Source organism: Cyprinodon tularosa, unplaced genomic scaffold, assembly GCF_016077235.1.
Source record: "Cyprinodon tularosa strain WSP-4 unplaced genomic scaffold, ASM1607723v1 ctg586, whole genome shotgun sequence".
In the NCBI taxonomy this organism is placed as follows: Eukaryota; Metazoa; Chordata; class Actinopteri; order Cyprinodontiformes; family Cyprinodontidae; genus Cyprinodon; species Cyprinodon tularosa.
In genome coordinates, this window is record NW_024039325.1 from 388,923 (window position 1) to 404,404 (window position 15,482).

The window sequence follows — 15,482 nt, forward strand, 5'->3', positions numbered from 1 at the left end:
TCCTGGCAGGGCGGAAGAATGGGAGGGGAGGGGCATGTCTCTCACACACACACACACACACACACACACACACATAACCAGGGATTCATGAGGACTAGGTAGCCTGTGTTGGACTGTGGAGGAGTGCCCTGACAGCCCTGAAAGGACCTGACAGGACCTGGACAGCGTCTAGATAGAACCGTGACAGAGCCCATCTTGCAGGCTGCAGTGATTCGGATTAAATAAGGTCTGGATTGTTTTCTGCTCCCCGAATAGTCAGAGAATCACCAAACTTTTCAATATCCCTGCTTGCATTTGCTGCATAAAAATGTGTCCAGAGATGAAAAAAAAAAAAAAACATAAAACAAAACAAAAACACACACACAAAAAAAATATTTTATGCAAGTATTATTAGTTGCATTTTTACTTGAAATCTATTAAATATTAAGCATTTTTTCAATTTAACATGAAAGAACAAACCTGATGATTAAACTTTAAAATCAACACAATCTGGATTACTTTTTAAAGCTTTTAATTTGCAGAAATCCTAAGCAGAAAATAAAAAAATGCTAAAACCGTGCCTTCCTATTGCATTTATAATAAGATCATAATACTTATTTGGTTAATAGCGCCCCCGGTGGAGGAGCCGAAGAGCCAGACATGGCTCTGGGTGCTGACATCACTGCGAGGCGAGATTCCTAAATCATCTTATTACATCATCGACAGAGATCAACAGTGTTTTACACAAGCAAACACTGAAGTGTTTCTGCTAACTTAATGTACATTTTCAAACAGATTAGTTTCAGTTTAAGAAGGTTTTAATCCATTCATCCCATCAGTGAACCATCAGGGCCAGCAAACCTGAACCAGTGTGAGAACTTTCTTTCCTTTTAAAGTTCACCAGACACTGCTGTCATTGTGCTCAATTAAATGATTCAGGAAAGCATCAGTTGTAAAGGAGGTATTTAACTACGCATTATTAGACAAAAAAAAAAGCAATCAACTAGGCATGAAATGAGTTAAAGTGTCACTGTTGTGCTTTTAGCTTCAGCATTAACAAAAGACGGGCCTTTGCACGGTCTTACTGATTCTATTTGTGAAGATCATCGTTCTAGTTCTGCTCAGTTCTGGACTGAACAGTGTATCATGGATCATGGTCAAATCAGCCAATGAGCATATTCTCAACATAAAGACACAAACCCGGTTTGGATCCGGAATCCAGGATAAACGGGAGCAGAAAATCTAGTCCTGAAGGTGTAGAGGTGGTTCAGATTGTGACTCCAGATCCTGTAGAAGGACAGAAGGCCAGCCTCACAGTCTACATACACGGCTATTCTGTAAGCAGTGACACATGAGGAAACTGGGATCTTCTTGTTGGCGTGCCACACAGCATACCCCCCATCAGAGCACTCCAGACTCCAGGACTGGTTGGTGGCTCCAAACACACAGTCCAAAACCGGTTCTCCATGAGCTACACAGATCTCAACCTTTCCTCTCCACTCAACCTCCCAATAACAACGGCCGCTCAAAACATTCCTGCACAGAACTTGAATGCAAAGAGAAAATCTGTCTTTATGATCAGGATAAGAAAGTTTGTGTGTCACGTGTGTCACCGTTTTCCTGTTGTCAGACAGTTTTAGGTGTCTGTGCGCCGTGTTTGGGTCCAGTTCCATTTTACAGGCATCTAAAACAGAAGGATGATTTTAGTTTAGTTAATGGTGTTCATATAGCATCAAACAGTAATATTTATCTCTATGCAGTGTCAGTTCAATTCATTTTATATACAGTATGTCGCTCCAATTCCTAAAAATCATGAAACTTCGAGGTCAGTTCAATCAGATTAAGATTTTTTTCTGTTTAAGGAAAGCCAGCAGATTGCATCCAGTCAATGACTCTGCAGCAATCCCTTAAACCTAGCATGTATACAGCAACGGTGGAGAGGAAAAACTCTCTTCTACAGGGAAAAAACCTCCAATAGAAGCAGGCCTAGCATGAACAGCCTTTTGTGGAGTTTAGGAGGAAGCAGAGACTCTTGGAGGAGAAGGTTTAAATTTATCCTCAGATGGAGAGATGGAGCTCTGACTGGGTCAGGCTTAGTGGGACTAACTCCCCATACACACACACTGTCCCTTGGAACTATCCCATCCATACTTAAAGAACTTTCTCACATACGGACATTTGGGTATTACCAAGAAAAATCACTTCAGTTCAACAAGGACATAAATTTTAGCCAGATTAACACTGAGAACAGGTCTACCTGATGAGGCTCATTGGGAGTAAAGAAGAGACCCGAGTTATCAACATGATTAGCTTAATCTAAGGCTTCAAATTGCATTTTAGATCCAGTTCCAAGCAAATTGCTTATAATTTATTCTATCCCTAGTGCAGGAAAATATACAATAGGCTTCCAAGGTAAGTTTTATTATACATGCACTTAAGAAACATTAACTGTATTCAAATTACTTTATTACTTATAAACATCTAATATTGTCCAATTATCTAAAATTCCTACGAAAAGAAAATGTGTGAGCACCTACACCTTACTGAGGATTTTATAACGTGTTGGTCAGGTTTTAGAGCTCACACATGCATCACTAGAGCATTATAGGAACTAGCTAGCCTGAGTTGGACTGTGGAGGAGTACCCTGAGAGAACCATGAAAGAACCTGGACGGCACCTAGATAGAATCCAGACATTTTCACAAGTCAGTCAAGTCAAGTTCGCGCAAGTCTAGGTCAAGTATCAAGTCTTTAGTAGGACTGTCACAATAAACAATGAATTGCCAAATCAATTCTAACCACATGTTTCATTCAATTTAGTGTAAAAGTTGCATATGCGTACTTGCTTATTTCCTCTTGTTTTTCCATCTTTGTCACTGAAAGGATGAACTTGTCCAAAATTAACTTGGGTTTAATCTTGGACCCATTTAAATAATATATAAATAGCTTAAAAAAACTGCATTTTAAAGCTTCTTTTTCTTCTCCCTAAGTGTAGAATGTAATTTAATGTAAAAGGTAAAACATTAGATTAAAGTACAAAAAAGCTGATTTTCACTTTGCTTGTGTCAGGATTCCTGTCTGTGTCTGTGTTTTTTTCTGTCTTTGTCTCCCTTCCTCCACCAGGAGGCGCCTGGTTCTGGTCTGCCTCTCTACACACCTGCTGTGAGTTACCTTATGAACGGAGCGCTCTTAAGCTGCTGACTGCCACTACCTCAAGGCCAGAGTGTTTGCCAGTTTGGGGTAATCTAGCCATGCCTAGTTTAGCAAAGTCTAACCTGAGTTTTTGTTTTGCCAGTTTCAGGTACTCTAGCCAAGCTGAGTTTTGCTGAGTCAAACTGAGTTCTTGTCAAACTTAGTTTTAATCTTGTTTTTTTGTCTCTCTGCAATAGGTCATCCTGCAAACTGGATGTTTCGGACCTTCTCTCCCGGGAAGGATCATCTGAGATTCAATCTGAGTTGAGGATTCAAACTGGAGGTTTGAATCCACTTTCCCTCAAGAGATCATTTGAGCTTCACACTGAGTAAGGGATTTATCTCCACTACGTCCTGTGCAAGTAACAACCGCATTCTGGGTAAACCCTGTCCGCCCTCCACCGAATCAAACAAACACTCAAACTTCGGCACACAGACTGGAGTCTAAGAGTCAGCAATTTTCCTTGAAACCTGAGTTATCTACCAAATTTTTCTCTTCAAGTTCGAGAATCAAGGTTCCTACTGAGCCTGAACTAGCCGCGGTGTCTTCCCCTCACCTTTCAGTTCCGGTTGAGCAGTGTTCAGAGCAACACTGGATTCATCGCAAACTCCTAAATAAACCTGTTAAACCTTCCCCTGGTCTCTCTGGATTGGTCTCTCTGCATGTGGGCCCGAGCTCTTGATAAAATCATGACAGTTTGATATTTTGGTAGAAGTGACTAACTTAGTGATGACAGTTGGTGGAGACACTCTTAGGGTGGAGCCTGATGGACCTACAGTTACTAGAACCAAGCACTTTCATTAGGTTTTTGTATTTTTCCAAAAATGAGCTCAAATATATATTTCATGAATGCTTTTCTATTGTCGAGAACACATGAGAACCATATTACACTGAAATTTATATTTATAGATAATTATAGAGATGCCTTTTGGTGCAAAAACATTAATGTATAAAAAAATAATGGATAACAGCCAATTCTGATGCCAAACTCAATATATATTGCATTCCTAAAAGTACAATTGTAATTCCATCCAGAACAATATGGATATGCTGCATTTGAAGTACAGCATACCATATTTTTTCTTGTAAACTTAGAGATATATTCAAAAGCATGTTGCATTTCCCAGTAAATCAGTTTCCCCTTTAAATCTGCAGCTCTCCCTGCTTCTCTCTGTTTAAAAAGATTTATCAACCTCTTTACTAATATAATGATGCCAGAAACAACATTTCTAGATCTGTAGAAGCTCTGCAGTCTGATTCTATCTGTTCAATAAGAAAACTTGTTTAATTTTAACCTGTAACTGGGACTCATGGTCCTCTGAGAAGCCAAGGTTTTTTTAACTAGTAAAGAAGAACAAAATGCTGTCCCCTCAATGCTAATGTAAACCCTGGTTGGATAAGGATTCAAAACTGGATATGAAGATGAAATCTGACGCACAGTTTCAGAGTTACAACTGATAAAATAATTGCTGTCTGTGGTTCTACAGTAGGCTATGGTGTAATGGAGCAATATATGAAAAAAAAAGAACTATGAACTAGTTCATTTTTTGGAACTGTGAACTTAGTTAAAAATTTTAAATTATGAACTATGAACTGAACTAGTCCATTTTAAAATGTGTGAACTGAACTTTGAACTAGTTCACGTAGAAAGAGAACTTTCCCAACACTGACCAGCACGTACTTCATTACGACAAACATTTATAATTGAAAAAGCAACATAAGCTTAACATAAGCAAACAACATAATTAAGAAAAAAAAAGCCCAGAAGAATTGGTTGCTACCTTAGTACGGCTGCACAACCAAAAGTTTCCGATAATTTTATTTATTTATTTAACCTTTATTTAACCAGGAAGTCCCTTGAGATTGAAATCTCTTTTTCGAGGGAGACCTGGCCAAGACGGCACACCAGTTAAAATACAAACATAAATACAACACATTATAACTGCTGTGTTGAGCTGCTCACACTGTTGGCAGCAGACTTTTCATCTTTTACATTTTCCAAGATTCCTTTTCAGTTTTAGAAATAGAATTAACTTTGTTCCATCCTCTTCTGCTAATGTTGCTTTTTACTGCATGTCTCCCACTAACACTGAGTAGTTTCACTTGGGGAAATATGGAGATAAGGTATCGGTCAGTTACTAAGGAGCCACTGAGATTGATTAACAGGTAGCATCACATCAATTGTCTCTGTGAAGTATACTAAGATAAAAGTGGGTTAATTGGCGATTGAATTTAATGAAACGGACTCGGGGAAATTAAAGATAAGGCTTTAATTTTGACCTGATTTAAAGGCATTACATCAAGGTTGGATCAGCCTGTAGTGTTTTTCCACTTTAATTTTGTGTATAACTCCAATCCAGGTCTACATTGGTTTGCATCGACGATTTTTGTGTGATTTTGTTGTCAGCTCATTCAACTTTGTAAACAACAAAGTATTCAATGACAATATTTCTATTGCAGCAACTTCAGTAAAGGAAAACGCTGCTGAGAGGCTGAGGTCGGCCGTTCCTTGTCTGACGCGCTCGTTCGAAAAAAAGGAATCAGCTGAAATCAATATGTTGCTGATGTGAACTTTTTTCACATCACAGGCATAAACCACATATCCAAAATATAACTGGTCAAAACGTAGATTACAGCGATTTGCATTGCGGTCAACAAAAAATACAGCGACCCACTCTCTGCCAGTGACACTCCCACAGGTGAGTAATATGCCCAATTATAAAACTCCTCCCAAATCTAATTGGTCCATTCCACTACAAACAAACCAACAAACAAAAACCCATAACAGCTATAAACGACAGAAGAACACCAAAGCATCTTTTATTTATGGCTCCTACAAAATCCTTCATTCAAATCTAGGATGTGTTATCTAAGTGTTCCCTTTATTTTTTTCAGCAGTCTATAGGAGGCTGAAGTTGGAATCCTGTTAAGGCTATTGGTTCGACCGAGCTAACTGTAAAGGAGAAACAGTATTCCCTTCTTTCTTCTTTCACCATGGGATGATTTTTGTCAGAAATTTGCTCCGTAATCAATTCCAGAAAAGTAAAAAAAGCAATCCACTGGACTTTGTTTCAAAGTTTGAAGACAATTTTGGAGACGTTTTGCTGTCATCGCAATAATGCGCACTTTCATCTGGTTTGGTCTGCCGCGGTTACCGTAGACTCGTGAACGCGCTTTTAGGAAATCCTATACACTACTGTTTATGCTCTAAAAACATTCTAAATGACTTCGTTTCGAGTAAATTATGGACGCTACCCACTCAGGACACTTGGAATACATTGGACGAGCAGTATGGAGGAATATTGACACGTTTTTTGTGGACTTTTATGGACCTTTCTGCCTCGGGCGCCATAGACCTCCATTATTTGAATGTCAGCAGACAGCAAGAAGCCTCCCAGATCTCCAGATGCATTTGAGATATCAAAAAAGTACTCCAGAGTGTTGTTCAGCATGGGGGTGAGTAGAAAATGAAGGCTAATCATGTTTTGGGTGTACTATTCCTTTAATGTCGATGTTCCTTCTGTAAAATAAATCTAGAAATACTCACACTTCTTTAGGCCAGGTTTCAGTCTGTGAGGTCCTTCATGGTCCATCCTGCGGAAAATATTTAGTTTTAGCTGTCTAACCTTTCCTCAGAATAAACAATGCATGTGAGGATATTCTCCAAATACTCAGACAAAGTGGAGTTTATCTGCTTCTTGGTACCGGAGACTTTGGAGCTTCCAGTGGGGATTTTTCAGTCCATCAGAAAGGATCCTTTGCCCTGATTTTCTTGGATGGTTGTAAGTTAGGTCCAGCTCTTTGAGGTGGAAGGGGTTGGAGCTCAGAGCAGAACTCAGGAAAAGGCAGCCTTCACTTGTGATCAGACAACCTGATAAACTACACAGAAAACATTCCTTTTATACAGTTAGAATGATGCAATCGTTTATACAATCTTTAATGTTTTCTACCTGAGAGTTTCCAGTAAACATTCTGGTCTTTTCAGTTCATCACAAAGCACCTTCACTCCTGAATTCCACAAGTCGTTGTTAGTCAAGTCCAAGTGTCTCAGAGAAGCAGACTTGCAGCTGAGAACTGAAGACAATATTCTACAGCTTTCCACTGAGAGGTTGCAGTGACTTAATCTGAAAATGAAAACCATGGTTAAAATATATCGTTAAGTTCTCTGCTAATTGAAAGATGATCATCTGGAGGACTTTGCTCACTGAGGCTTCAACCATAGACAGTACTGCTATAATGCTACGTTCACACCGCATGCAGCAGGAGCAGCAGAAACTCGCGTGCTGCTTCATTTTTGAAGCTTGTAAAAGTTTAGTTCTGACGCGTCGCTGCCTCTTCGCAGTTTTCCCCTACGCGTTCGCAGCGGCTGGAAGGTGTTTTTCATGTATGTAATCCAAACTACAGACACCAGAATAATAACACCAGGTTTTTCTACATTTGAAGTTAATTTAGGCGTTAATAAACTGTTTCAGAGGAGTGATCATAGCGCTCTGCATCAGCAGCGCTGCGTCTGACTCCCTGCCAGCTCCCAGATCAGCTTCTCTCATTGGTTGATGAGGCGCATCCAGCAGCAAAAGTTCAAGTTTTCCAACTCCAGCAGCTGCTGCTTCTGAAGCGCATCACGTCAGATGCTCAGAAGCTTGTGAGGCGCTGCTCCTGCTGCTCTAAACGCGCTGCGCGACCTTTTGCTGCACCTTGATGTGCATCAACCATTGACTCTGCATGGAAACCAGCTACTTCTGCTGCCTCTGCTGCTTGCGTTGTGAACATAGCGTTAGAAGCACTTGAAAAACACCTTATGGAGTAAAGTGTTACCTATGATTACTTATATTATTTAGACAAACTAAATCCAGACCTGATCGCTTCCATTATGCAGTGTGGGTTTTGGAGTCCAGCACAGATTAGGGTAAGGCTTGAAGCCTGCAGGTTGCTGCCAGTCAGATCCATTTCTCTCAAAGCTGAGTTCCTGGAGCAAAGAACTGAGGACAGAGCTTCACAGCTTCTCTCTGAAAGGTCACAGCCACTTAGTCTGTAGAGGATTCACTCAGATCAGAAAATGAACAAAGCAACGATTGAAAAATGAACTCAATATTTACGACCATTACACACATAGCCTTGGTGGAAGCTTGCATCACTGGGAGGAGCCGTGAAAGACCTTCTTCAGAAACAGAGTATTTCTTCAAGTCAAATACATCTAGATCTTCTCCTGATGACAACAGAATGAAAGCCAAAGCTGACAGCTGGGCAGGAGTCAGTTTAACTGAGGAGAGACTTTCTGAACTCAGAGTCTGTTGAAGTTTCTCCACCAGAGAACGATCCCTCAGTTCATTCAGACAGTGGAAGAGATTGATGGTTTTCTCTGCAGACAGATTACCATTGATCTTGTTTTTTATGTAACCAACTATTTCCTGATTTGTCTTTGAGCTACTCCCTTTCTTTGTCATTGCATCTACTAAGAAAGTCTGGTTGGTTTGCAATGAAAGTCCCAGCAGAAAGCGCAGCACTAAGTCCAGTGTTCCATTTGGATCATCAATGGCCTTGTCCACAGCAGCCTGGTAGAAGAGCACTGATTTAGGTCTATCCCCTGAAAATGTATCCCTCAGAGATTTTCTTCTCGTCTTGGACATGAGGTTGATGCCAGAGTTGATGAAGGTCAGATGAACATGAAGAGCAGCCATGAACTCCTGAATACTCAGATGGACAAAGCAGAACACCTTCTCCTGGTACAGCCCTGACTCCTCTTTAAAGATCTGCGTTAAGACTCCTGAGAACACCGAGGCTTCTCTCATGTCAATTTCACTCTCTGTCAGGTCTGATTCATAGAATATCAGGTTTCCTTTCTGCAGCTGATCAAAAGCCAGTTTTCCCAGAGACTCGATCATCTTCCTGCTCTCTGGACTCCAGAGGGGATCCGTCTCAGCTCCTCCATCATACTTGATCTTCTTCATTTTGGTCTGAACCACCAGGAAGTGGATGTACATCTCAGTCAGGGTGCTGGGCAGCTCTCCTCCCTCTCTGGTTTCCAATGCATCTTCTAGAACCGTAGCAACTATCCAGCAAAACACAGGGATGTGGCACATGATGCGGATGCTTCTAGAAGTCTTCATGTGGGAGATGATCCTGCTGGCCTGCTCTTCATCTTTGAATCTCTTCCTGAAGTACTCCTCCTTCTGTGGGTCGGTGAACCCTCTGACTTCTGTCACCATGCCAACACAGTGAGGAGGGATCTGATTGGCTGCTGCAGGTCGTGTGGTTATCCAGAGGAGAGCAGAGGGAAGCAGTTTCCCCCTGATGAGGTTCGTCAGCAGAACATCCACCGAGGTGGACTCTGTGACTTCCGTGACGATCTCATTGTTGGTGAAGTCCAGAGGAAGTCGACTCTCATCCAGACCATCGAAGATGAACAGAACCTGGAAATGATCAAAGCTGCAGATTCCTTTGGTTTCAGTGAAGAAGAAATGAACAAGTTCCACCAAACTGAACTTTTTCTCTTTCAGCACATTCAGCTCTCTGAAGGTGAATGGAAATATGAAGTGGATGTTCTGGTGAACTCTGTATTCAACCCAGTCCAAAGTGAACTTCTGTGTTAACACTGTTTTCCCAATGCCAGCCACTCCCTTTGTCAGGACTGTTCTGATTGGCTGGTCTCTTCCGGGTCGGGGTTTAAACATGTCTTTGTGTCTGATTGTTGTTTCTGGTCTGAGTGGTTTCCTACACGCTGTTTCGATCTGTCTGACCTCATGTTCAGTATTGACCTCTCCAGCCCCCCCCTCTGTGATGTAGAGCTCCGTGTAGATCTGGTTCAGAAAGGTTGGACTTCCTGCTTTAGGAATTCCTTCAAACAAACACTGGAACCTCCTCTTCAGACCAGATTTAAGTTTACCTTTACACATGGGAGCCAGGCATCCTTAATAAAAAAACACAAACAAATCAAGTTATAGCAAAAAGGTCACTAGAAAAGCAAAAGACTGTGTTTGAGGAAATGTAGATGTGTCTAAAATGATCACAGCTGAAATGTCTACGCTTTTTGTTTTAACATATATTTATTTAAACAGTCTTACTGTTTTGTAGATCGTCAGCCAACCTTTCTTGCTTCATTTTCTTCAGGAAAAATGTTGTGATCTTCAGTAACGCTTCTCTGTTGCAAATGGTTTCTCCATCATCCTCATCCTGCATTAACTCTTCATCCTGTCTTGGATTCTTTTGGCCGTCGGATGAGTTTGGTCTCAGAAGCTTTAGCGCTGCCTTCAGCTCTTTCCTCACAAAAGAGACAATGTTTTTCTCTAGAAGCTAAAGATGAGAGTATATTCCACCATCAGCGTGCAGACAAACAGGTTAACGAATGTTCCTCAACAAACTCTGTAAACTCCTAATAAGCAACATTTCATGTTTAACCCATATTATCGCTGAACAGATGTTTAGTCTGACAGAAAGATTAAGGTCTTAGTTACAAAGTCCTAAAAGCTCTTTGCTGTTTCTCGGCCAAACTGAGTCTTAGAGATAAGTTATGGAGTTTTACCATCCAGGCCAAGCTTGGACTGCAGCCATTGCCCCTCCAGTGCAAACAGTGTTGGGATCTGGAGGTCTGTCCACTTTCTCCACCAGAGGGCGTACTAGATCTCCTGGAGCCGGAGCTGATTGCACCACCTGTCGCTCATCTGCTCATCAGGGGATCTATACTTAAGGAGGCAGAGGACGTCTCTCCAGTGCCAGAGTGTTTGCCAGTTATGGTTAGCAAGCCTGAGCCAACCTGCCTGTCTGAATCTCTGACTCCCTTGAAACCTGAACCTGAACCGTTTTCTCCTCTCTGCCTCCTAGGTTGAACCTGCCAGAAAACCAGAAAACCCTGAAGAGTTTCTCTGTTGGAAATCTGCCTGTCTGATCTCTGAAGAACCCTGGAGAACCTTGCCTCCCTAAGACCTGCCTGCCCGCTCTCTGAAGAATCTAGAAGGGAAACTCAAACCTGAAATCTGCAAACACTCAAACCAAGCTCTGCCTCCGCCAAGCCCTCAGCCTGCCGACAGCCTCTGGACCCTCAAGGTCGCCCCCCTCTGCCGCTAAGCTCTAACTGCAGAACAGGTACAGTCCTGCTCACTCACATCCTGCCAATTATTCTGGACATCTGCTAACATCTGCAGTGAACCCGCTCGTGACCAGTCCCGGCTCTGATTAACCCCCTGGATCGGTTTATTCTCTGTGCAGAAACATTTTAATAAACCGTTGAATTTTTCTCCTGTTTCCGTGTGTTCTGCATGTGGGTTAGGAACCTTAAACCAAACATGACAAACAGGGTCTGGTGAATTGGTTTAGCTATCAAGGCATCTGATCAGGATACCTTTGGAAGGTTTCTAGCTATAACGGCATTAATAACGGCATTACTTTTCCATTGAATAAGTAATCTAACTACCATATTTTCCGGACTGTAGAGCGCACCTCTCTATAAGCCGGGCATCTAAGTTTTTTTGAAAAAACAAAAAATTAAAACAAACATCCAGTGAGAAAAATAAGTATTTGAACATCGTCCTACGTTGCTAGTTCTCCCACTTAGAAATCATGGAGGGGTCTGAAAGTGCATGTCCACAAGGAGGAACAATCTAAAAAATTTACCCAGAAATCACAATGTATGATTTTTTAAAACTATTTATTTGTATTGTACAGCTGCAAATAAATATTTAAACACCTGATAAATCAATGTGAATATTTGGTACAGAAGCCTTTGTTTGCAATGATAGAGGTCAAAGGTTTCCTGTAGATGTTCACCAGGTTTGCACACACTACAGGAGGGATATTGGCCCACTCCTCCACATTGATCCTCCACTCAGGTTTCTGGGCTGTCACTCAGAAACACAGAGTTTGAGCTCCCTCTATCTGCAGACTGGTCTGGAGACTTGCTAGGCCGCGGCAGATCCTTGATCTACTTCTTCCAGAGCCACTCCTTGGTTAATCCTGGCTCTGTGCGTTGCATCATTGTCATTTTGGAAGACCGAGCCTCCAACCATCTTCAGTGCACTAACTGAGGGAAGGTCATGTTTAGCTTCCTCCATTTCTACTGATTGCTCCAACAGTGGACCTTTTTCACACCAAGCTGCTTGGTGATTTCCCGGTAGCCCTTCCAGCCTTGTGGGGGTGTTCAATTTTGTGTCTAGTGTCTTTGGACAGCTCTTTGGTCTTGGCCATGTTAGTAGTTGGATCATTACTGATTACGGGCTGGAAAGGTGTCTTTATCCAGCCAATGACCTCAAACAGGATAATCTAATTTAGGATAATAAATGCAGGTGGACATTTTGAAGGCGGACTAACAGGTCTTTGAGGGTCTGGATTCTAGCTGATATACAGGTGTTCAAACACTTATTTGCAGCTGGATTTGCAGCTGGATCATACAAATTAATTGGTGCACCTACGATGAACATTTCGACCCTCCATTATTTCTAAGTGGGAGAACTTGCAAAACAGCAGGGTGATCAAATACTTATTTTCCTCACTGTATATAAGCCCCACCGGCCTATAAGCCAAGAGCTCTACCTATAGCCCCAAAGTAGGGACGGAGAAGAATGGTAGCTCCCGTTAGCTGGCAGCTTGCAGCAGTAAGAGCTTCTCTACTGGAAGTTGGTGCTTCATCAGCTCTTCATGCAGGAGTTGAACCCAGTCTCATCATTGGTTGGCAGCTTTAGTGCCATTTCTCAGCACTTAGGAGTAAGAAGTTTTTTTTAGGAAATATGGCTCCAGATCCTTCTAGGGATTTGAAGGTTAAGCCCATGGATTGTAAGCTGACAGAACTTTTGAGGGAAAAAAAAACCTTCAACCGAATTAAAATAAGAGGATTCAAGAAATGTAACTCTAGTAATTCACAGAGTTACAAAACACAACCTGAACCTTAAGTAGTGATACTGTAGAATGATTCTATCGGGTATCTGGTCCTTCAGGTCTCTGATAGGGTGATAGAATGATTCTATAGGGCATCTGGTCCTTCAGGTCTCTAATAGGGCGATAGAATGATTCTATAGGGTATCTGGTCCTCCAGGTCTCTAAATAGGGTGATAGAATGATTCTATAGGGTATCTGGTCCTTCAGGTCTCTGATAGGGTGATAGAATGATTCTATAGGGCATCTGGTCCTTCAGGTCTCTAATAGGGTGATAGAATGATTCTATAGGGTATCTGGTCCTTCAGGTCTCTGATAGGGTGATAGAATGATTCTATAGGGCATCTGGTCCTTCAGGTCTCTAATAGGGTGATAGAATGATTCTATAGGGTATCTGGTCCTTCAGGTCTCTAATAGGGTGATAGAATGATTCTATAGGGTATCTGGTCCTTCAGGTCTCTAATAGGGTGATAGAATGATTCTATAGGGCATCTGGTCCTCCAGGTCTCTAATAGGGTGATAGAATGATTCTATAGGGTATCTGGTCCTTCAGGTCTCTAATAGGGTGATAGAATGATTCTATAGGGTATCTGGTCCTTCAGGTCTCTAATAGGGTGATAGAATGATTCTATAGGGTATCTGGTCCTTCAGGTCTCTAATAGGGTGATAGAATGATTCTATAGGGTATCTGGTCCTTCAGGTCTCTAATAGGGTGATAGAATGATTCTATAGGGTATCTGGTCCTTCAGGTCTCTAATAGGGTGATAGAATGATTCTATAGGGTATCTGGTCCTTCAGGTCTCTAATAGGGTGATAGAATGATTCTATAGGGCATCTGGTCCTCCAGGTCTCTAATAGGGTGATAGAATGATTCTATAGGGTATCTGGTCCTTCAGGTCTCTAATAGGGTGATAGAATGATTCTATAGGGTATCTGGTCCTTCAGGTCTCTAATAGGGTGATAGAATGATTCTATAGGGTATCTGGTCCTTCAGGTCTCTAATAGGGTGATAGAATGATTCTATAGGGTATCTGGTCCTTCAGGTCTCTAATAGGGTGATAGAATGATTCTATAGGGTATCTGGTCCTTCAGGTCTCTAATAGGGTGATAGAATGATTCTATAGGGTATCTGGTCCTTCAGGTCTCTAATAGGGTGTGTAACATTGGTTGGGCTGAAAATGTCCTATTAGCTGTTCTATGAGCCCTAATGCAGCCTGGTTAAGAGCCCTAGAATGAAACCACAGGTTTTTCTTCCTTTTATGGTTTGAGAATGAATATTTAGATATGCTGTGCTCTGATTGGTTGGTTTACAACGAGCCAAACTGCTGAGCAAAGACGCATCATAGCAACAAGCACTCTTTCACTGAAACATCAGATTGTTGATATGGTAGGGGGACCAGACGTCCTCTTTTTCCAGGACATGTCCTACTTTTCACACCTAAAAAAGTGTCAGAATTTCAAAATTGCCCGGGAATTTGGTCGACTACAGTGCAGCAGAACCGAGCCGTCAGCTCCAGTGCTGGGCTAAAAATAAGCTTAAACACATTTAAATGCGATTAATTTATTCATTGCTTTCATGCTGAGAATGCAACAGTAACTAAATATAAATATTATGTACAGAAAGACTGGTTCCTTTAAGTGGCTCTTTTGTAACGACTCAGAAACATCAGCAACATTAATAACAAATAAAAACAGGAAAAAACTGTAATAAAAAAAAACGTGATGTTTTGCTTTTTTTAAACTAGCGAAGAACAAACTATTTAAACACCTACTTTGGTCAAACTTATTGCATTACAATACTAATTTTCAAGGCTACTTACACTCCGTTTCTTTTTTTGTTGTTTAAAAAGCTCAGAATGTCTGACGACTTTTTCGGTGGCATCTTTTTTTTTTAAACCAACCCGTCTACAAATTTTTTATTGGAAATCAAACCTGAAGTAGCTGCTGAATAGCGACAGCCAATCATGTTCTATCATAAAGTGACAGACGTGGAGCCATGGACAGAGGATCCAATGATGTCATTTCAGTAGGCGGGACTCAGGGGCAGCGGGATAGTGAGACAGAAATGCTGACGGAAAACTCTCAGAACACCCAGCCGGACGCGTCCTGAGGTTACTGCTGTTGGCTAAAGTAAATGATCCCAACACAAATGGACTAATTATTGGTGGGGACATGTCCCCACCCATTTTAAAGTGGGTGGGGACATGTCCACACCGGTCATTCAGAAAGTTACGCCAGTGTGGTGGAAGTTTAGAATCGTGAGATTTGCAGAGAAAGGATATGTTGATGGGGTTTGAACTTCACCCACTGAACTATCGTTACTCATCTATGACAATGGAAACTCGGTTTGCATTCTATGATCCCTTTAAAGAGATTATTACAAAAAATGAGATTTAGGATACAAGATGATAACATCACCCTTCCATTAAATTACCATCAATCTAGGAAAT

At 41.5% G+C, this 15,482-nt stretch overlaps 1 protein-coding gene across 1 annotated transcript; it reads right to left on the reverse strand.

Moving 5' to 3' along the window:
* Positions 1–1,040: 1,040 nt before the first annotated feature.
* On the reverse strand, positions 1,041–10,350 carry LOC119797500 (NACHT, LRR and PYD domains-containing protein 3-like). Its single transcript, XM_038306587.1, has 7 exons — positions 10,233–10,350; positions 8,281–10,078; positions 8,027–8,200; positions 7,122–7,295; positions 6,877–7,050; positions 6,719–6,765; positions 1,041–1,663 (listed from the first exon to the last, which is right to left on the reverse strand). Exons 1-7 carry the CDS (start codon positions 10,345–10,347, stop codon positions 1,161–1,163), a joined length of 2,985 nt encoding a protein of 994 aa, XP_038162515.1. The 5' UTR covers positions 10,348–10,350; the 3' UTR covers positions 1,041–1,160.
* Positions 10,351–15,482: the final 5,132 nt, after the last annotated feature.

Bases quoted from the DNA above. Each gene is read 5' to 3' on its own strand.
- LOC119797500 (XM_038306587.1), bottom strand. From the start codon at position 10,347: ATGCAGGATGAGGATGATGGAGAAACCATTTGCAACAGAGAAGCGTTA. The intron at 8,201-8,280 runs GTGTGTAATGGT...AATCCTCTACAG, and splicing joins CAAGCTTCCACCAAGGCTAT to ACTAAGTGGCTGTGACCTTT. The intron at 1,664-6,718 runs GTGAGTATTTCT...CTTCTGTTTTAG, and splicing joins GAAACCTGGCCTAAAGAAGT to ATGCCTGTAAAATGGAACTG.